This window comes from Mastacembelus armatus, chromosome 1 (assembly GCF_900324485.2).
Source record: "Mastacembelus armatus chromosome 1, fMasArm1.2, whole genome shotgun sequence".
Taxonomy (NCBI): Eukaryota; Metazoa; Chordata; class Actinopteri; order Synbranchiformes; family Mastacembelidae; genus Mastacembelus; species Mastacembelus armatus.
In genome coordinates, this window is record NC_046633.1 from 4,244,109 (window position 1) to 4,265,774 (window position 21,666).

The 21,666-nt window shown below is 41.8% G+C and overlaps 1 protein-coding gene and 1 long non-coding RNA gene across 5 annotated transcripts; one reads left to right on the plus strand and one right to left on the minus strand.

Moving 5' to 3' along the window:
• The first annotated feature begins 1,015 nt into the window (after nt 1-1,015).
• radil (Ras association and DIL domains) lies at nt 1,016-21,581 on the plus strand. 4 transcript variants are annotated; one of them, XM_026302672.2, is made up of 21 exons: nt 1,016-1,246; nt 2,141-2,287; nt 3,372-3,475; nt 3,714-3,825; nt 4,581-5,070; nt 8,737-8,852; nt 8,953-9,135; nt 9,220-9,904; nt 10,602-10,732; nt 11,571-11,608; nt 11,731-11,882; nt 12,001-12,113; nt 12,357-12,473; nt 12,575-12,698; nt 14,933-15,105; nt 15,485-15,635; nt 16,571-16,797; nt 17,280-17,619; nt 18,337-18,476; nt 18,978-19,117; nt 19,359-21,581. In XM_026302672.2, the coding sequence occupies exons 4-21, from the start codon at nt 3,745-3,747 to the stop codon at nt 19,456-19,458; spliced, it is 3,501 nt and encodes a 1,166-aa protein (XP_026158457.1). In that variant the 5' UTR covers nt 1,016-1,246; nt 2,141-2,287; nt 3,372-3,475; nt 3,714-3,744; the 3' UTR covers nt 19,459-21,581. The 4 variants fall into 4 exon arrangements, with proteins under 4 accessions (XP_026158457.1, XP_026158456.1, XP_026158459.1 ...); XM_026302671.2 differs by lacking the exon at nt 2,141-2,287; XM_026302674.2 differs by lacking the exon at nt 2,141-2,287 and having other exon boundaries at nt 18,424-18,476.
• LOC117152691 (uncharacterized) lies at nt 17,154-18,983 on the minus strand. Its single transcript, XR_004463146.1, has 2 exons — nt 18,510-18,983; nt 17,154-17,568 (listed from the first exon to the last, which is right to left on the minus strand). It is a non-coding gene; the product is annotated as an uncharacterized LOC117152691 (long non-coding RNA).
• Nucleotides 21,582-21,666: the final 85 nt, after the last annotated feature.

The following is a 21,666-nucleotide window of genomic DNA, read 5'->3' on the forward strand; positions in this document are numbered from 1 at the left end:
ATATCCCTCTGCCTGGAGGGACTATGACCAAGGATGCATTAGTGCAGGGGAGGGCAATTCCTCGAGGTGCCCACCCCTGCACTAATGCATCCTTGCAAGAAGTGTACTACAGACTGACACGCTCCTTTTTCAGAAATTAGTTTTTGATTGGGGCCTTCACATTAAGGATTGGAGGAAAGGATATCTCAGGTCTATTAAAACATATTTTCCAGGCTCATCTGCCTTTGCATCTTTCCCTTGCACCTTAGGTGGATGGGACTAAGACTTAAGTGAAGGAAATGTGGAGGCAGTTGGTGGAATCGGGAAGCACCCTATGTAATTGGCACCATAGTCTTACTGGAAATGCAATAGTTACGTTGTCCCCCTTTGGCCTTTTGTATTTTACTGCCTTTTTAGTCATTTTATTATTGTAATATGCATCATAGTCATTTTACTCATATGATTGAGCTTCACAGGGGAAGTTAACAGCATCTGGTTTATGATTACCAAATTCACGGTGTCACATTTGCACATTTATCGTTGAACACTTTGGATCTTCAAATTTGGGGTCCCCTATTACAATTTATGGATACACCTGCTGAGACCAGTGCATAAATGGACCTTCCTCTACTACACTGTATGGAGGAAGTCAACATAAACATTTGCAGTGGATGGATTACTGAATGAACTGATCAGTACTTGTATATTTATAGACAGACCTGCTGGATTAGCTTAGGGTTATTTTTTATTGCTATTTTTAATGTTGAAACATTTATGGGACACCCATATTAGACACTAACTATAAGTGAAAGTAGTTTTTTATAAACATCTGGAAGAGTCTGGTGCTGAACGTGGTCTCCGTGTCCTGCTCGTACCTCCGGTGTCCACCAGGCGGGGTCGTCTCCGCACAGGCGGGTCTCGGAGCAGGTGCGTCGAGGTGAAGCAGCGCGGAGAGCTCGGGTGTTTCCGTCGCTTCTCGGCAGTGAACGGTCGTGAATGTGGGAATGCGGTGGGGCATTGCTGGACACTCGGCGGAGATGTGCGTAGGGAAACAGGAGCCCGGAGCGGCTGCCTGTCCTCCAAGTTAACGGGCAGTTTAGGGGATGTGGGTGGGAGTCCCGGACGGCTGGGTGTCGCTCGGAGCAAGGCGGTTTGGTGTTATATCTCTCCCGTTGTACCGGGGATTTTCTGCCTTGTAGGGGAGCCGGAATGAGAGAGAAGCCAAGAAGGATTCCCCAGCACCATGGAGCCACGCATTGCAGGCAGCGTGAGTATTAACGCAACAGACACCCAGCAGAGCCCTCAGGGGACTGGGCTTGTCCCTGCTGGAATCACACCTCAACTTTTCCACGACCTATTTTAATTACGCACAGACGCGCCACAGCTTTTTGCGCCGTTACAGTTAAAACAACATGTTTTTATTATTTAATTGTTGAGTGTTGTTCGGGTATTGAAACCACGTTGAGGCTAATTGATAATTCGTTGCATGTGATGCGCTCGACTACCATCATTTGACACACCTGCAAGGCCGGGCTGTTTCCTCACAGCCGCGCCTGGCGACTCCTTAGCGGATTAATTTCGGAGGATTTTCCGCTGCCTTTTGTTGCTCCGGCGGTTGCTACTGGCGACCACCGAACCCAAATCGTAAACAGACGGACGGACACGACGTAAAGCGCAGACCCGAAGTAATCCCAAATTCTGTCCGGTGTTATTTGACCTTTTATATGTGTCTGGTTTTTATTCTGACCTTCCCCCAGTCCAGACAAGGACGGACAGAAGTCAGAAGGTGCTGGAGAAGTTGTAGTTTCTCTGACTTGGGTGTTTAATGTAACACAGTCTCTTGGCCTGGGTCACAAACCACAACCTAATGCAAAATTTAGACCTCTCGGTTTGTTAGTGTGTGTGTGTGTGTAGATGGAGGAGGGGTGTGTTGGTCCCTGGATTGAGTTAACTGCAGCCAAGTAGCCAGATTACCGTGGATTAGCAGGCATTTAAAATAGTCACTTTATCCCAGCAGCGCTTGCAGAGTCAGCTGCAACAACGTCTTTTAGGCTGCCTGCCAGATATTTGCTGAAAAGAAATAATGCACCGTGTGAGGGGATAACTGCACATGTTGCAATCAAAACACACTGCATGAGGTGTTGCTTTTATCTGCTGGCAGGTCTGCTGCTACACTGGCTGCTAAATGTTCACCCCATTCTGGATGTGACCTGCATTAAAGGCCTTCATGGGTCAGAAGACTGGAAACAGACGTGTCTGTGCAGGCAAAAATGCATGACCTGATGACCTGGATGCAGGCAGACACAGGGTTCTTTGTTTTTCATTTATGCTTTCATTAATCAATTTCAGCTGGATGAGCTCAAAAGAAAAGGTCTTTAGGAAACTGACCAATGTGATTTAATCCCCTTTGTTCCATTACACGAGTCATTTATCTGTCAAAAAAAGCCAAATACTTGATGAGATCTATCTCAAATATTACAGTTTTGTACTTTTCCCCATTTGACACAGTGTAAATTGAAAGATTTGGGGGTTTTTGGACTGATGGGTTCAACAGAAGTCACCTTGGGTTCTTCTAGCTCAAAACTCCATTATTGTCTGACTGTTTATAAGCTAAACAGTGAACTGAAAAAGAAAATAATTAGGTGTAGCTGTAGAAAATATTCAAGGCATGCCTATGAACCTGTGCACTGTGAATTGTGCTTTTGCAAAGTGCATGTTCAAAAAATGTGAAATATGAAACCAGAAAATTAATCTGCAATTATTTTGATATTCAGTTATTCATTTAAGTCATTTTAAGTCAGATATCTTCTTCTTCCATCTTAGCAAATGTGAGGATTTGCACCTTTATGTTTTATGCTGTTGCAAACCAAACGGTTGGATAGACCAAAAATACATCATTTGGACTCGCTGGCATTTTCTACTTCACAAAATTAATCAAGGAAATAATTGTCTGATAAATCAAACAGTTGAAACCCTAATATCTAATGTCCCAGTAATTGAAAGTAGACACATCTGGATGTTTCTTCCAGGTTTCGCCCAGATATGAGTGTTAGGAAATGATGTTTTGTAGGCAACATCATGTTGATTTGCAGTTTAGCTTGTTGACAAAATCATTAAAGCCACAACAATTTTCTGAGCCCCTGACGATCTAGAAGAGAAGTTACCTCAATGGTCCTTTGTCCAAGCTAAAACCTTCGCTCTGCATATGACAACTCAAAGTGTTTCATCTACCCTCATTCTTTTATTCTATTTTTTAAAATTATTTTGTTAATTCTTGCCTATGTACTTTTAACTTGTCATTCATTTCTGTAATGCACTTTGAATTACAAATGAACCTGCCTCACCTTGGTTTTGCTGTAAACTGACATTTTATTGTATCTTTGATTCTCCAGTGTGAAAGGTGACGCTGACATTGAATGCAAAGTATCTGACCATCAACCCTGAACCTTACCTGGTGCTGCTGCACATAGAGGTGACAGTAAATAACTGCATCAAGGTACTTCCACATACAGACAGTTTTATTAATCAGTGTCTTTACAGTGGCTACAGTAGATTTAGAGTTGATGTCTTTACCTTTTGGGTCCACTAATGTTTCAGAAGTAAATTTAACGTGTGTCATCACCAGCGTTTATGCATGTACTTTTTAAAGTGTAACTGTGTGTAACCACTGTAGCTGACTCCTGTATGGTGCTTTCAAATAAGCTTAAGGTTAAAATGTGTGTGTTGCTCACCAGGTGTGGAGTTTGTGAAGCCAACAGCAGCATCATGTTCTACGGTTCTTCTGGGGCCAGTATGTCCCTACCATCCCGGAGCCGCTTGAAACGCCAGAGTAGGACTTTCACACAGGTATGCACACACACACACACACACACTAACGAATATTGATGCAGTGTTAAGTGAATAATACTGAATAACTAGCTGACCAAATAAAAAGCTGCATTTTTCATTTGTCTCTAGTCATGTTCATTCCTATAGATTGTTTTGGTTTTATTTTCTGTGTTTATCTAAAATGGGTTGTTCAGTGTAACCCTAACTGTTTCTGGAAAGACATGCTGTTGAATGGATTGGTGTGGCTCGAGGCATCACCGTGTTGGTCGGGCAGCCCACCTCTTTGGTCCAGACTGAAATATGTCAACAGCTATTGGAGGGAAATGTTAGCATGCTGACACACTCCACTGGTAAACATGGTCAACGTTATTCCAGCTAAACATCATGTTTACATCGCCATGTTGAGCATGTTATCATGCTGACGTTAAATGCACCACTGCTATTAAAACAACACAGGCTGTACTGCTCTACATGGCTGTAGATTCTTAGTCACGTTTAAAACAATTTTTTTAGTGCTGTGAAGAAGGTCAGAATTTTATTCATCTTCAGTTTACTGGGGTGATGGCAGAAATCCCAGAGATGTTTTATTTCCAGAGATTGGCAAATAATACCAAGACATTCCCCATAACTATTATAAGGTTTTTTGTAATTTGGGTGAAATGACCTTTTAATATACAATCCTAAAAACATAGATAACTATATGTAGATTATATATATGTGTGTGTATATATATATATATATAGCTCACTGCATATTGTCTGTGTGTGCACCAGGTCCTGTACCGTACTCTGAGTTACAGAGACCGTGTTCCAGCAGAAACTGGCACAAACACCCGAGGGGACCGGCGCTCGACAACTGAACCCCCACAGCGACCAGCAGATGACCCAGCTGAGCTGTCCACACAGAGCTCAGCCCCTGGGGTGCTGAAAATCTTTGGAGATGAAATCTGTGCTGGTGCCAACTACAAGAGCGTACTGGCCACACCACGCTCCAGTGCGCAGGAACTGGTCAAAGAGGCACTTGAACGTTACTCGCTCAACAAGGATGCTGCCCACTCTTACGTCCTGTGCGACGTGATCGGACGTTTGGAGGGGGGAGGTGGGTGGCGGACCGAATGCCTACGTGCGCTTGGGGACAATGAAAAGCCGTTATTGCTCCAAGAGCTGTGGAAGCCCCGAGAAGGACACGCTCGCAGATTTGAGCTGCGCAGAAGAGCAGAGGTGGAGGAACTCAACGCCAAGGAGAAGGATACCATCACTGCTGGTGAGGAAATACACACACACGCTTATAGACAGACAGGTACACACATACACAGTCACACATACACACACAGCAGCTGGTCTAATCCCCTCCCTTTCTTAACATGTCAAACTCAGCAGAAACGCACAGCTCGTTAGCTCCTCTGCAGAGATTGTGTTTGTGTGGTGGTGTGCGTGTGTGTAGAGATGCAGAATAAGAGTTGTTGTCACAGTTATTATGTAGAGTAGACACTGTTCAGCTGTGATTACCAGTATTATGTGAAAACAGTGTCTCATTTGGGTTTCTTTTTGAGACACACATGCTCTCGCTGAGCACTTAAGGAGACGCACACACACAAAGTGCAGTAGAAATGCATGGACAGCTGGTCGATTGATTGAGTGAAAGCTGAATCCATTTCCACCTGGAGGTGTGGAGGGGTGTGGGCACCCTGGTGTTTTTATGAATGACACATTTTTACTACAGTGAGGCAACGAAAGTAGCAACACAAAAATGTCCTGGCTCACACCTAAACTGTGTCCATTTAGGTCATATTACAGTTTCCAGGAGAGGTTGACTCTGAATTCAGTATAATCTGTATAAACAAATTAGACAAAGTCAAGAAAGCATCTGTTTTTACATCTGCACTGCAGTAATATCAGTCCATGTAGTGTGAATGTGTCTCTTTAGGAACCATGATGTGACCTTTATGTGAAATTGTTGTACTGATTGATGAAACGTTTGACATTTATGTACACACAGTTTATATAGTACACACACAATGTACACACTCAGCCCTGTGCATCCTGTTGAAGAAATTCACAAACACCCAGTTAATGAGGAGAAGAGTTGAGAGAGACAAAGTATTTTTAGCCTCACAGTCAGAGATCGCACTTTGCAGAAACACTAACATTTCTCATGAAGCATGCCAGGGTTTACTGGTTGCTATGTCAACTTCTGTGGTAGCTAGAGAGTCAGCCAGCAATCTCTTAGTGTTTTTTATTTTTGTACGGTACAGTTGTATAATTTTCAGATAACCAGACAACCAGCCTGTAAAAGCTGGAAGCCCTGAGAAGATAAGGCAGGTGGTGTGCTATATTCTTATTTCTCAACTAAGACATGATGTAAAATAACATTTTCATTATGTTCTCCACATGATTTTTGTTGCTTTGCTGCTGATATTCTGGAAATTACTATAAAATCTGTTTAGAAACATGACTAATCCTGACTTCTGTACACTCTGTGCCAGAAATACTTCCAAATACTCTTTTTTGTTAATAACTGAGCCATTGGAAACATTTTCCTAGTGAAATGTAAAAAAGAGGCTGTATGATGTTTTATTAACCGCAGGATACAGTAGTTTTAAAAGAAAACATTGTAGTGACTAGTTTTAAAAGTAGATTAAGACATTTGGTCTGCAGGTTATATATAGTTATATATAGTTATAATTTAATATAGCAGGATGATGTATGTAGAAATTACTAAATTAAACAGTAGTCTACTTATTTTTTTTATTTTTTATTATATTTAACCTTTATTCAACCAGGAAATAACTCATTGAAATTCTCATCATAATGAGGGAGCTTGTTACTTGGTACAACAGTGTGGCTCCCTTATTTGTTTTGAATCTCTTTTTGTTTTGTTTTTGACAACTCTGGAGTTTCATGTCACAGAGAAATAAACTCCATTAGGACCTGGAAGCACAGACACTGGTTAGACTAGTTTATTGTTGCTTTATTTTAATTGGCTTTGTTTACAGTAAGACAAATATAGATTATCACCAGCCTTATCTATTCAATTAAAAACATTTTTAACAGTCAGATGACTGCAGCTTTTATCTTTCTGTTTAGCATCTGTAAATCTGAACAACATACAGCACTTTCAGAAAGTATTCACTATGTGAACATTGTTCTAGATGTAACTTTAAATCTAGATTTAAAAACAGTTCCTGCCCATCAGTCTACACTCAGTAACCCAGCATGTGAAAGTGAAGTTTATAGACATATGTGCAAATTTATTAAAAGCCTAAAGCAGAAGTCTCATTTACAAAAGTAGACAGACTCTTAGTTCAGTACTCTGTGGATTCCCCTTTGTCAGCAGTTGACAGCTGTGAAGTGGTAACTCTGAAGTCTGTACCAGCTTTGCACACCTGGATTTGGGCAGTTTATCCCATTCTTACTGGCTGATCCTCTCAAACTCTGTCCCACTGGGTGAGAAGCCTCTGCGAACTGCAGTCTTCAGATGTTCTGTGGGGCTTAAGTCTGGGCTTTGGCTGAACCAACTAAGGGCAATCACACACCCGTTTAACTGAGTGGAGTTTGATGGGCAAAAATGGCCAGTTTATCAGTTTACACTTAAATCTATACGAAGTGTGCACTATGTGAAGGAATCTGAATATGTACGTATAGCTGTATAATCACAGCAAAGAATGCCTTCTGGAATCAAGCTGCTGTATCAAGTTGACTAATACATATTAGTGCATGTTTCCATGTTCACACTGACCCTGTCTCTGTTGTGTTATAGTGTTTACAAAGCTCACACACCCTGGAGTCTCCTTTCTTTCTCTCTTTGCTCCTCTTTCTCTAACTTGTCTTTTTTTTTCTCCCCCTTGGTGTATGTGTGAGTGTGCATGTGCATGTGTGAACTGTGTATTCTCACGTACATTTTATAATGAGATAGCACTTTAAAGGTACTGAAGGATTTTCATTATATAAATGAACACATCACAGCCAAATTTACCATGTGAAAGTGATAACTTATTCACTGTGAAAAAACTCATTACAAGAATTAAGGACAAAAATGAAAGCACAAAGTAGATCATATTTTACTGTGTTATTAATTTGACTGTGCTATGTTTGGAGGAAAATCCTGTGCTTCACACCTTTAACTGTTAATCTCTCTTTATCAAGTGGTGATGTGATTGATGAGAAACACCACAGACCCTTTTTTCCCACATGTATGTGTTGTGGTGGGAAGTAGCGTGTGTGTGTGTGTCTGTGTTTATTGGGGTATTAGGTGCTTGGTGTTTTCATGAGGGGGTGTTTTCTCAGCCTCCCCTATTCCTAATCCCTCCCACCCCACTGTAGGGCCCAAAACTCCCCAATTCCTGGCGGCTCTAATGGGTCGGTCCGGTCTGGGCAAACACAGGAGCTCCCCCCTGCGGTCTGGTCGTGTGGTACAATCCAGCTCTAAAGGTGGGGATTGGTCTCAGGTAGGGTGGCTGTCAGTCATTGCCATGGAGACCACCTCTACCTGTGTTGTCACCAGTACCACCGCCATTGCTAATGATCCAGTCAGTGTGAGTGTGTGTCAGTCAGTGTGAGCCATCGCATGGCCTCAATTCTCAGGTGTAAATCATGAGGAGCTGCAAAGTTCACATTTCATCAGGTTCAGTGTGCTGCTCCATCCAGTGTCATCTACTTCATATGACTGGTTTTCCTCAGTTTCTGCTCCGCTCAAACATGATTGTGTCACTACAACCCGAAAAGTTACTTTACCCTAAGTCAAACATACATGCTAACAGTCCATCATGTTTAACTACACCTTTAAATGCAACTACTTTTCTTTTGTCATCTTTCCTTTCTCTGCTCTACCTCCTCCTTCTGCTCCTTATTATTCTCTCCCTGTTCTTCCTCTTGCCCTTATCTCCTCTCTTTGTTCTCTTGCTTGCTATTTGTCTTTGGCTCCCTGTAGATATTAATGCCCAGGCTCGTAAGCTCCAGAGGAACAGGGCAAAAGGGACACTGACCCTGCCCCGGTCCAGTAACTCATCCTTCTGCCGCAGCCTCAGTGAAACCAGCCTCAACCAGGTGGGCTCTTCCATTGAAGCACAGCCAGGATGATTGATTGTTATTATCCTTTGGACTGTTATCAGCCTGTCTTAAATCCTGATTACTTATATGTTTTTAGCTGGGAGTAGGAGAAGAGCCCAAGCGTTATTACTCCACCTTGCCAGGACCCTTAAGAGGCCGTGAACGTGAAGCAGCCTCCAGCGGTCGGAGGAAAGAGGAGGGGAGTCAAGGGGGAGGAGGGGTGAGGCACTCGTTGTACCAGTCCCCACATCTCCTGCTGCTACAGGGATATAATCGTCAGGTGGGGATACTGAGGTGGTTTGTGTGTTTTGTTCCAGACTTCTGATACCTCATACTGTAACATGTAATGTGCTGTGTGTTGCAGGACTGCCTGGTGTACCTGCTGAACAGAGAGCAACACACAGTTGGTCAAGAGACCCCATCAGCTCGCCCCAACATCTGCCTGTTTTCTCCGGACATCCTGCCCCTTCACTGCCGCCTGCGCCGAGTCCCTGCACCCCGTCGCCATGCCAACAATAGTAGTAAGGGAGAAGAGCTGGCAGAGAGTCAGCGGTTCTGTGTTGCTGTTGAGCCCGTCCTCCAAGCCACAGTTCTGGTGAACTTTTCCCGCTGTGAGCGCTCCACCACGCTGCGACACGGTGACCTCCTCTCCTTTGGAGCGCATTACATCTTCCTGTACAAGGACCCCACGGGCTCTAAGCCCCTGCCTGCTCAGACGTTGGCACGACTTCGCACCCTGGGGCAGCTGTATGACGTAGGTGTGGAGGAGGGGGAGGCTGGGGCTCAGACTTGTAAGATGTGTGGCTCTGTGCTGAAGGACAGAGCAGCACAGGTGTCGAGTACTCCAGCAGTTAGACGCGGCTTCAAACCTCACTTGGTGAAACCCCGCAGTGGGGGGGCAACAGCAGGAGGACCTCTTAGTCTGTCAGGTGGGGAAGGAGGTGGAGGAGGAAGAGGAGGAGGTCAGAAAAGGAGGCTACAGCTGGAATTTGACCAGGCCCATGAAGACCAGCTGTTGAACAGGATTGTGTCTCTAATAGAACCTGGAGGTCTGTGCTCTAATTTACAATCTAGTAGAGAAAATAAGGTTAAGGTAGACTACTCTAGATGTCTTTAACGTTTTTAATCTCTATGTTGCAATGAAAGGACAATTAAAGTTAAATGGCAAAAAATCAAATACTACACAAAATACTAGATTAAATCTAAACCTTTAGTTATTGTGGTCATAGCTTGGAAAAATTTAACATCTTATCAGAAAATAATCACCACTACTCTAAATCAGTGATCCCTGACCTCTGATGACTTGTGAGCTTTTTAGGCACAAGAATGGATTCTTGCCTCATCAACAGCTGTAACCAGTTCAACCAAGTTCTTTTTTTCCTTGTTTTATTTTACTATTTTTCAATTATCTAATAATTAACAAAAATGAAAGGATGAAGTGTAATTTGTTGTCTGTCCTGTTAATAATCTCTTGACCCTGAATATTTGTCTTGTGACCCCTTGTGGGGGTTCACTAACACTGTAGATAATTCACCAATCTCACTGTCAGCAGTTTCTAGGGGACTATATGTGAAGTATGATATGAAGTTGTGTATGTAGTTATGTAGTTTCTGAATTTCATGGATGTCATTTTTTATTCTAGTGAGAAGCACAATAAATAAACTACTACAACCTAGATACTACTAGGTACAGTAAATTATTATGGTTATTATTATTATTATTACTGAATGAGTGTCTTTCTGTCAGGGGACGACCATAAACTGACGCCGGCCTACCTGCTGTGCCTGTGCATCCAACACTCTGCCTCGACCTTCCCACCTGGAAGTTTTGGGAAACTGCTGCTCAAGATTGTACGACGGATCCAGACCATTGCATGGGTCAGTGTCTGCCTGTCTGTCTTTCTGTCTCTGTGGTACTTTGGGTCTCTGATTAAGATGACCTCATGTGGAGAGAAACCGACAAGCCATGTTACAGGTGAATAGTTAAACAGGGCTTCATTTCACATGTACTGTATTACAGACACATGCATTCTGGTTTAATTATATCATGAATTATCTTTTTCTAAAGCAACAAACAACAAGTTTAGGGACACCTGAGATCTGATACCCAATGGGCAAGTTTGGCAAATATCTAACTCTAGACCTCACCTCAAAGCTAAATTAAGGGGTTATGGGTTTTAAATGTTTTTTTAATTAATTTAGTGTAATATTTAAATATAAAAGCTAATAGTGTTACATAGCAGTGCCTCTTACAGGGAATTGGTAAGCAGACTAGATCCTGACAATCTTACGTGGTTAGGCTGGTGAGTAGACGTTGCTTGAAGTGGTGTCTCTGTTCTGTTTCTTTAAGTTTTGTTTTGTTTATTGTTATTGAAAGTGATTGAGTCTTTTTACTTCTGATACAAAACACTAGTGTTGAATCTTTGAAGCCTTTTTTCAGAAATAACTGTTGAAATAAAATGAGGGGTAGGGGGCAGCAGGATTATTATTAGTTTAAAATTAGGGTCATATATTCAGGTCAATAGGACATAAGGTAATTATCAATGTGTATCACAGTAGGCACACTAGGTTTTGTAAATATGATAGTGTCATTTTCAGGTTAGTGATAACGTCATAAAGTGTGGTTCTCCTATGCACACCCTAAAAATTTAATGAGTACTTAATTGCATTGTGTGTGTGCGTGTGTGTGTGTGTGTGCGCGTGCGCACATCTGCAGGAGAAGACAAAGGAGCTGGCTCAGAAGCAAGCTCAGCAGTAAGTATCATTTTCCAATTAGTGTTAGAAAGAAAAATAGCATGCGTGCTCATGTATGAGTATAAATGTCAGTGTGACAGTGTGACTACTTCCTTTCATTGTGTGCACGTCTGCTCATGTAGCCAGGACCCGGCTTCTCTGTGCCTGCTGAGTATTTCGGACTTGGTCCCAGATCTGCAAACCATCTTCTTCTGGATGTCCAACTCAATTGAGATCCTTTACTTCATCCAGCAAAGAGCACCAGCATACACACACAGCATAGAGACACTGCAAGGTACACACACACACACACACACACAGTCCAAATGTTGTGTGGAAAAAAGTTGTCTGGAGAGTCATTACTCATGCTATCGAAGTACCTACTGATGCAGCTACAACACTCCTGTGTCTAGGGTCAAAGGAGTCGTTGCTGTCGGCAACCATATCAGCCAATGAGGAGGCAATGACCATCCTGGAAGAGGTGATCATGTACACTTTCCAGCAATGTGTCTACTATATCACCAAGGTAATCTGTCACCGTAGCAACGCCATCTCCTTAATGAGCAAGACATTTTTTATCTTGTTTTAAAGTCAGGTTAGATGAATATTAACAGACCCTCATTCACACTCATTCACAGAAGACCTGATTGAATTGTTACGCACACATGATTTATGACTCAATGTGGTAAGACTATGAATAAGTTAGAAGTTATTCTGCAGTTTCAGATCACTTTCATCATCACCTTTGTGTGTTTGTGTGTATGTCCAGGCTCTTTATGTAGTGCTACCAGGACTGTTAGACTGTAATCCATTCCCAGTCGACAGCTCTGAGCCCTGTTGGAAAGGAGGTGTAGGGTTTCCTGAACCTGTGCGCAGGGTCCTGCAGGTAAGCATTTGTATATTACTGTGTTGTAGTTATGGTCGTCAGAAACATAATTGAATTCAGCTGCATTGTCTCTCTGCTTATTTGTATGCTTGTGTGTGCAGGTGTTTCAAAGTGCCCAGGAGCTTTTGCAGGGTTACCAGGTTCACCCCGAGATCCAGGCTCAGATGTTTGCTTACCTCTTCTTCTTCTCCAACGTGTCGCTCTTTAACCAGCTAATGGACAAAGGTAATGAAAGAAAAATATTCACACTCACACGCTGTTCCATTGGATCTCTCAAGATTTGTACAGTTGTCGGTATACAGTCGCTTTAGAAAGAAACAGCGAGAGTGTGTGTCCTTGTGTCCTTGTCAGCATTTTGACAGACACTAACCCAGATTTGTCCTCAATGCCCTTCTGCTGTCTGCATTCTGTTTCTCCCCCTTACTCCTCCTCCTCTCCTTTTCTTCCTTCCATCTGGCCATCAGGGGTGAGACAAAAAAGTAGAGATGGAATTGGATGCAGGAGAGCAAAGAAGATGGAGAAAGGGAGGGGTATTAAGGGCAGAGTGAAGGTTGAAGGACTACAAGACTGTTTAGTTGTAGTGATGACCTTGCTAATAGTCTATTACCATGTCTAAATACAGAAAATAGTCATTTACTGCAGCTAAATCTGTATGTCCGCCTTTCTGTCACTTCCAACCTCTCCACACCCTCTTTTTGTATCTTTAGTCACACATACACACTTAAATGCACTCGTGCACATGCCATATGTCTTCATTAGCCGACGGAGACAGGAGGGATCACATCTGGCAAAGGGAGAAGGAGAAATACCTTTATATTCATGGGGCGGCCCCTCTATCCCCCACCTCATCTCCACCCCCCTCTATCCCACTGTCTGTCTGGCTTTCTCCTCCTCTCTCCCCTTTTTTTCGTTCATTGATATTTCATTGCTGATGGTGTCCATGGTAACAGTGAAGTGAGTTTGTAAGGTAACGCTGACGCTTGCATCGGGCGCTCTGCAACTGAAACACACACACACAGACACTCATATTCATGATGGCACACAAACACAGGGATTGTGCACAGGAGCCTAATATTACAACAGCAACTCAAGATTAGGGATTCAGGATTAAGATGTAGTATGGTACAAAATCTCTGTTCTATCATGGATGTCTATATGCAAACAGGGTTTTTTTTGGGGAGTGTACAAATGTTTCTGTGTTTAAAGGTAAATTTGTATTTTTAAAATATAAAGCATTTTGACACCTCTGCCAAAGACGTGGCGTCTTGTCTATTTGTGATGCCTGACACATAGATTACTGTATGCCTAGACCTAAGCCTATTACGGAGAGGAGTGTGTGTGCATATGGCAGAATATTTGCAGGGTTATGTTTGAGCTATCAGAAGATAATGCTGCACTTTATTGTTGGATTGAAGCTTCTTGTCATGTCTAACTTGTATTCAACTTTACATCAAACTCAGTATTTTTTGGTATGAACCAAAATGCATCTGTAGCACCAAATGAAGTATAAAGCTGATTATCTGAAAAGGTTCCCTAATTCTGTTTACTTATTTCATTCAGATAGTTCATGATTTTATTAAGAATTATTCTCATCTTTGGTTGAGTGACATGTCTTTTGCATTTTTTCATTCTATCATCTTTTGTACATAGAATTTAAGGATTTCATTTTTGCCAGTGTGCAGGCTGTTTTTCTGTTTACCCCTGTTGACTTTGTTAGACTCCTCTGAGACTTTGTTTTGGCAAAGTTATTGTAGTGCTGTACCAACAACATTTATTATTTGAAAATTTGGCTTGAGGACAAATGAAAAAAGGGTGTTTCTTGAAAAACAAATGACTTCTATATTTAATCCTATGTCTGTTACATTAAGTGCACACAACAAAATGCAGACTTGTCTATTATTCTTAAATGTAGATGTCCAGCTGTTTGTCATTGTTTGTACCACACCCCAGCAGAGGCCTAAACTCACTTTGGAGGATTTTTCAAAAAGCTTAAAAAGGCAACCTATAGGATGCATAAATGACAAATGTTAGATTTTGAGTTATCGCTTGCTTAACTTGCCACAAAACTTGTTTTGAGTTCTCTGATGTGGCACAGAGAAGGAAAGGATTAGGCAGCATGAGGAATGCAGGCTGTGGGTTTGTTGTGCAGAAAAACACAAACCCACTCAGCTGAGCCCTTCTGCAGCAGTCAATTTGTATTCTGCAAGGAACAGGCAGCCAGTGTCTATTGCTGTTGTTTCATTGACTTCAATATCAAATTAATTAAAAATTAATGTCTCTCTTGCTGTACAGTACCAACACAAATATGCATAGAACCACACTGTCTATTTGACTGTACATTTTTCTGAGACATGCACACACCCTACTGTAGAAATTTACTGCAGTGTGTGTGTCATGAAATATCCAGACACTCACTCGTGCGTGCGTGTGCTTGTGTGTGTGTGTCTGTGTGTGTGTAGGTCCATCTCGGGGCTGGTTCCAAAGGTCCAAGGTGCTGCAGATTCAGGCATGTTTGCGGATGGTAATGGAGTGGGCGAGCAGGTCTGGTCTGGGAGCTCTGGCTGACAAATTCTTCACTAAACTGAACAGCACTGTGTCCATACTGGCCACACCTCCACAGCAGCTCACAACGGTAAGGCACACTAACACATGCACACTGTTGTCTTTGCTAACTAGCACAGATGAGGTGGCAACACATGAACAGGAAAGCTTACTACATCCAAATTATTTTCATCAACTCAAACAATGGAAGGGTTGTAGATAGAAGTAGCAGAAACATGAACGAGATTGGCTATGATCAATTTTTAGACTGACAGAACTGTTGTTTATGAAGCAAGGTCACTCTAATCCACTACTGCGTTGATGGATAATTGTACCACAAAGCCAATAGCAACCTGTGACTCGACACATGTCCCCTCAGCTTCCTTGATTGAGCTGTATTAAAAGGTTTTGATTCATTTATTCTCACCTTTTGTTCTTCTTTTTTTTTTTCTCCACCTTTCTTTCTGCAGATGAGTTGGCGAGCATTGTCCAGTGAGCACCCAACTATGAAACCAGTCCAGCTGCACAGGATTCTCACCCAATATCAACTCATAGCAGAGATAGGCCCAGTCCCAATATGGCAGCCCAGCAGCGAGGATGAGGCTTACATTTACAGAACAGGTACATGTGCAGATTTGTTGATGTATGAGTGAGTTTCATGACCAGTGAATCACACAAAATTGTGGCAACATAAAGTCCTTGTGCTATGGGTTTAGCCTGTGGGTATGATATATATTGGCTTGTGTCACTCACTGATTGACAGTTATTGCAGCCCCATTCAAACTAAAGGTCATCACTGTAATAGTTACAGGGGCTGTAGGACAGATTATTTCCGGGGGGTGTAGCTGAAGCACAATTACAAATGAATGCAAACAAGGACAATGTCAGCCATTTAGCAGCAGCTGTCTTGCTCCAATCAATGTCACTTGGGGTTAGATTGAAGGAAGTCTGCTATTTGTAGGAAACAGAGCTCACATACAGGATTTTTAGGTTTGCATGCACAGTATCCTGCTTTAGATTCATATCTTGGTTTTCATCACTCAGGATATCGTGTGCAATAAATGGGACATAGTGAAACCTGGTTATTCATGTCAGTGTGCACATTCTGATTAGCTGTATTCTCTCTGCTGTATTTGCCAGTCTGTTGGAATAGTCTTCTCCATCTGACACCACTAATGAAGGGCAAAACAATGCACTATCAGTCATATGTTCATTTTATTGTAGCATATGTGGTAGTTTGGTTAACAAGCCACATTGCAAGCTGAGTTCAAAAACCTTGACGTGTTTACATAGTATTCTGGCTTCTAACTTCAAAGACCAGGTCAACCAGAATACTAATATGTTTATAGACACATACATGGGCAAAAACAGAAATTTGTGTCCCAAACTTACTTCAGTAACTAAGCTGCAGCTAACTGCAATTAACAGGCAGCAGCCCAAGTTAAATTTAAATGACTCCATGTAGAAAACATTTGTGCTGTCCTTAAAGTGTTTTGGGTTTGAAAGCAGCAAAACAGTCCTGAAACAGGTCTTGATACATGACTGTGTTTGTTTAGTGGACCTCCTGGAAAGCTTTGAGAACCACCCTCCGATAGTGCTGCCCAGTGGCGGCTTCAGAGTGGACCTGGACAGCGAGTGTGTAGAAGACAGTATCTACAGACAGCTGCTGTACATCCGCCACTACCTGTGGGGGCTACGCACCAAGACACAAACACACACCAACACTCCCATTGTGCACACACACTCCAATGGAACCAACACATCTGACTGGCCGGACATTCAGGTCAGGAGACTCACACACATTCACGTACTGCATACCATCAAATACACACACACACACAGCAGTAATCCAGGCCATGTGCCTCAGCAGCTGTGGTTGTTGAGGAGTTCCTCATAATCCCATAAATGAAAGACAAAAACCCTTTACTCCGGCAAACCAACACACACACATACACACTCACAGAAACCTAGACATGGTTAAATCATGGATAATCTGATTAGTCTTTAGTCTAATTAGTGGAAATGGCTGACTAGACTATAATCCCTAGTGTTACTGCACCCTCATATGTACACAGAAACACATATACATTCAGAAATAATTGGCCTATAAACTCATTATAGTGTTTAATTACCACTAAGTTCATTTTTAAACAACAGTTTTATTAACAATTAAATAGAAGATGAATATGCATTTTCTTTCCATTTAGTATTTATCATATTCTCATATGTTGTCTTCTGAATTCTTTCTGTCCATTATCGACACAGAGGGAGTTACTGCCTCCAGCCCACAGCAGTCCCCGATCTGGGGGTCCTGGGGACGAGGTGACGGCAGAGACAGGAGAGGAGAGAGGACGGGACAGACCCACAGGCCAATCGCACACACACAGCCTCAGAAGAAATGGCACCGTTCACCACCCACGAACAGCAAATTCAGATTCCTGCCACTTGACCCCTCCCAATACCCCACTGTACCCGGAAGGAGGAGGAGGAGGAGGAGGAGGGCCTGGGTCGATAATAGGCCCCAACACTCAGACAAACGGCTGCACCAGTAGAACTGTGGCAGAATGTAAAAAGACAAACGGACTCATCGCCAATGGACTGGAAGGTAGGCTAAATAATTACACAAGAGGTGGACAAAATAACAGTAACACATGAGCAGTACAGAAATACCACAATCTACTGACAGTGTGAACATTGAAAGCTTCACAGAAATAACAGGGTTATTATTTTGTGGGTCTATTGTTCAAATCACATAATGTATGTAACGTGTCGAGATGTGTTTTTTATTTTCTCCGCTCCAAATCTGCACTTTAAACATTTAAACACTACTTTATACACAATATTGGAGTACCAATTTAATTTCATCTCTTCTGATTCAGATATCTTAATACTGGATGTTTGCTGATACCAATTGATTCTGTAATAGTGCTCTTTTACCCAAGTCTACTATCTCTGTCTCAGTAAGGTGAAGTCATTGGACTATAAAGAGTGACGTCACCTAAACAATATTTTTTAAACATATCAGGACATATGCCATTCACATAAGTTAATAACTGCATACAGTCGTCTTTGTTGAGCTGCCTGCTTGGTTCTACTCATAACAGTAGTAGCTCTCTTTTGCAGTCTGTGTAGTCAGTGTGACATCTGCAGGCTCTTAGCAGAACTACATGTTTGTTCTGTGGCTGCACTATTGCATGTGATTCAGTTTGTTTTCTGCAGAGCAAGACCTTTTATGTTTGTCCAACCCCATAGCAAGACCCTGTGTGTGTGCTTGTGTGTGTGTGTTTGTTTTTGTGGATTTGGGTGTCCGTGTCCTCTGCAGGGTGTAATAGTGGGTGTGAGTTTCCTTTCCCTGTATCCTCCTCTGGTGCCCCTCCCCTTCCTGATGACTTGTGTGTGGTGTTTGTAGTGGAACTGGACAAAGGACCTTATGGACTGGGCATGGGACTCATAGATGGCCTGGTGAGTACACATAAGTTTGACATTTAACCTTACCTCTTAGTCCAGGATCCAGCAATGTGTTTTTCTCTTTATGAAGCAGTTGGTTTACTCCTTTTGCTAGCAGCATAAGTACATTAAAAAAAACAAGCACAAAAACTTGTTAGATCAACATTGAGACCAGATATGAAACATGTCTAGGAAGAAAATCATACTTTCCTAGACTAATACAGTGTGATAACCATTAGGAGTAACCATTAATTCAACTAAGTAACGGATATGATTGCTAAATGTAGTTTTTTTGCAGTTCCCTCTTTGATTTAAAGTAGGTTAAATCTTATTTTACTGCCATTGATGACCGATAATACCCTGATCTAAGCTGTGGTGAAACTGAAGCAGAATGATGTGTGAAGAGTTTGTTTTAATAGGCGCCTGTAAGTTAATAAGAAACATTTTCCTTCAGTGTGATATAGATTGATTTCATTTACACCTACAGATACACACTAATAATTCTCCCTCCTGCAGCACACTCCTCTCAATGCTCCAGGAATTTATATCCGGACTCTCATCCCTGATGGACCTGCTGCCTCCGATGGCAGACTGAGGATCGGAGATCGCATCCTGGCAGTGAACGGGAACAGTCTGATAGGAGCAGACTATCAGAGGTATGGAGGATGTTCCAGTGATGCTGTTTGTGATCACAACAATGGTCTGGAGGAGACTGCGAGTACTGAGTGATACTGACATTGAGTGAGCAGTCTACCCCTAGCTGTCGTCTTCTTAAGCTAATTGATTACTTTGATTGGTTGTTGCAAGCCCAGACAGTGATGGACCTTAATCCTTATTCTGTCTTTGCTGCGCTTCATGTAACTAGACTCTTTCTCTCTCTACTCCTTCCTGATGCAGTGCGGTGGATCAGATTCGTCAGGGAGGAGGTCGACTACGTTTCCTGGTAGCCAAGTCTGACCCAGAGGTTTCGGAGAAGATTAGTGCCTCCTCCTGCTAACCACCTCCACAGACCAGCTAAGACATGTATAACACACTAGATGCGACTCTAGAAGTAGGACAGTGAGATGCAGATGTGTGCACACAAACACACCCATGTGTACATTTGGTGCATGAAATATGAATGTGAAATAGCATCAGAGCAGCACAAAAACCGAGCAATCAAACTGGAGATAATGGTCTGTGAATCCACTCCACAGCTGCCAGACCTGCTCTCCTCACACCGACTCCTACATCAAAGGAATATGCTGCAAGGAACTTTGCCTAATTAATCAGTGTCGAGTGGGGTGGGTCTAACCAGGCAGTCTGATGTGGTTTAAAAGCACAGTAGATTGCAGGGTTTTATTTTCATATCAGTTTATCAGTTAGCCTCCAGAGCATGTGTGCACATTGGACTTTTTCCGCCAGTATTTTAGAATTCTTTGTTTTAGCAATTCATATATTAAGTAGCATGATACAATAGCTCCCCAAATGTCAGAAAGGCAGACTTTGAAACAGTTTGACATAAGCTGACATAAGTGAAGGATGAGGATCAGACAGCAAGTCAACATGCATCACAACAGTTTTTCTGATACACAATCCTGCTGTATATAAACAAACACTTTTCTTGTGAATAGATGATGTGTATGTATCTGGTCAACATGTGTAAATAACTGTAAATATTTTAACACGTCATATACTGTTTGGAGAAAAGACAAACTGCATTTGAGGAACTACTCTTTTTTCAGTAACATATTGGACAATTAACTAATGAAATCTATTGATGGGGAAAAAATACAGTATTTTCTGGAATGAGAGAAAATATAGTTATGGGTGTGTACATTTTCTAATGGCAATTTATTTTAAGTGAGGAACAGAAATACATGTTGGCTGCAGATCTGCATACTACCATTCATCATTTCTTAGCTGCACTTTGCTTAAAGGGTCACTACACTTATTGCAACTTAAACATGTTATGTCTTGTTTTGTGATGTCTTATTTTTAGTGATATCCAAAAAATGCTGATAGTTTTGTTTTTAACCTTAGTGTCCCTGTTACACTAGTTAATCTGTTTTAAATATGAACAACTAAGATTTTGTTTGATGATCCCCCCCCCCCGTCTGATTTACGACAGACGCTCTCCTCTGTACACGAGGTTCAGGTTAAGGCCAATTCATACTCTTCGAAAACAGGAATTCTCCGTCAGTAGGTAAATGGCATTCCCGCTTTTTCCGTTGGCGGTTGTCATAGCAATGGATAGTTTTGAGGAACAGCTGCCAGAGACCATGAGGAAGTATGACAATTTTTGTAACACATCCTGTAAGGCATAAAAAGACACACATGGCTAATAATTTGTGGAAAGAGGTAGCTGAACGTTGTGTACGGAGCAGTGAGCATCTGTCGTAAAATATATCAGATATCCCCAAACTGCTTAGCGCATGACGTGAACTGCAGTGGGAGGGATTTCCCAGGAATTCTGCACTTGAGTTTGTCGTCTATGACATGCGCTGAAACTTTTCCTCTCCATAACCCCACACAGTACGGGTTGTACAATCAACACCATTTACGAATCAATTGCTGCAAGTCATCGAATCAAGCCTGCATCAGGCCTCACACAATTTGGAAGAGACAAGGGCTCGAACCACCAACCTCTTAGTTAGGCGATGACCTGAGCTACAATCATCTACAAGATACTGAACACAACATGTTTTTTGTAATGTGATTGTGGTGACCCTTTGAAGAGGGACAGATCCCATTTAAAAAAAATAAAATAAAAAAAGAGACACCAAGATCAAAACCTAGACATTCCTAGACATTCAAATTACAAGGAAAAACGGAAAGATGTTCAGATTTAGGAATATGTAACCATTTTTAAAAAGTGCTCTTTTATGACTCAAGCAATTAACTAAATTCAGAGCTAATGCTGACACTTGAGCCTTTAATATTGCAATTTGTTTTAATTTATAAATCACGGGTAAAAAATGTTCTGTTTTTTTCCCCCTCAACTAGCATTTGATTTACTATTTTGCAGTAACATTTTTGTGTGTTTCAAGGTTTGTATAATGAAGCATGTCTATTCATCTCTGGTCATTATTTATACTTTAAAAAAAACAGTGGTACTTAAGAATAAAGATTGTTTGAATATCTGTATTTTTCTGCCTAAAACCCAAACATCACCAAAGGAAAAAAAAACAAAAAAAGTGAGATTGAGATTGTAATCTTACCCAGC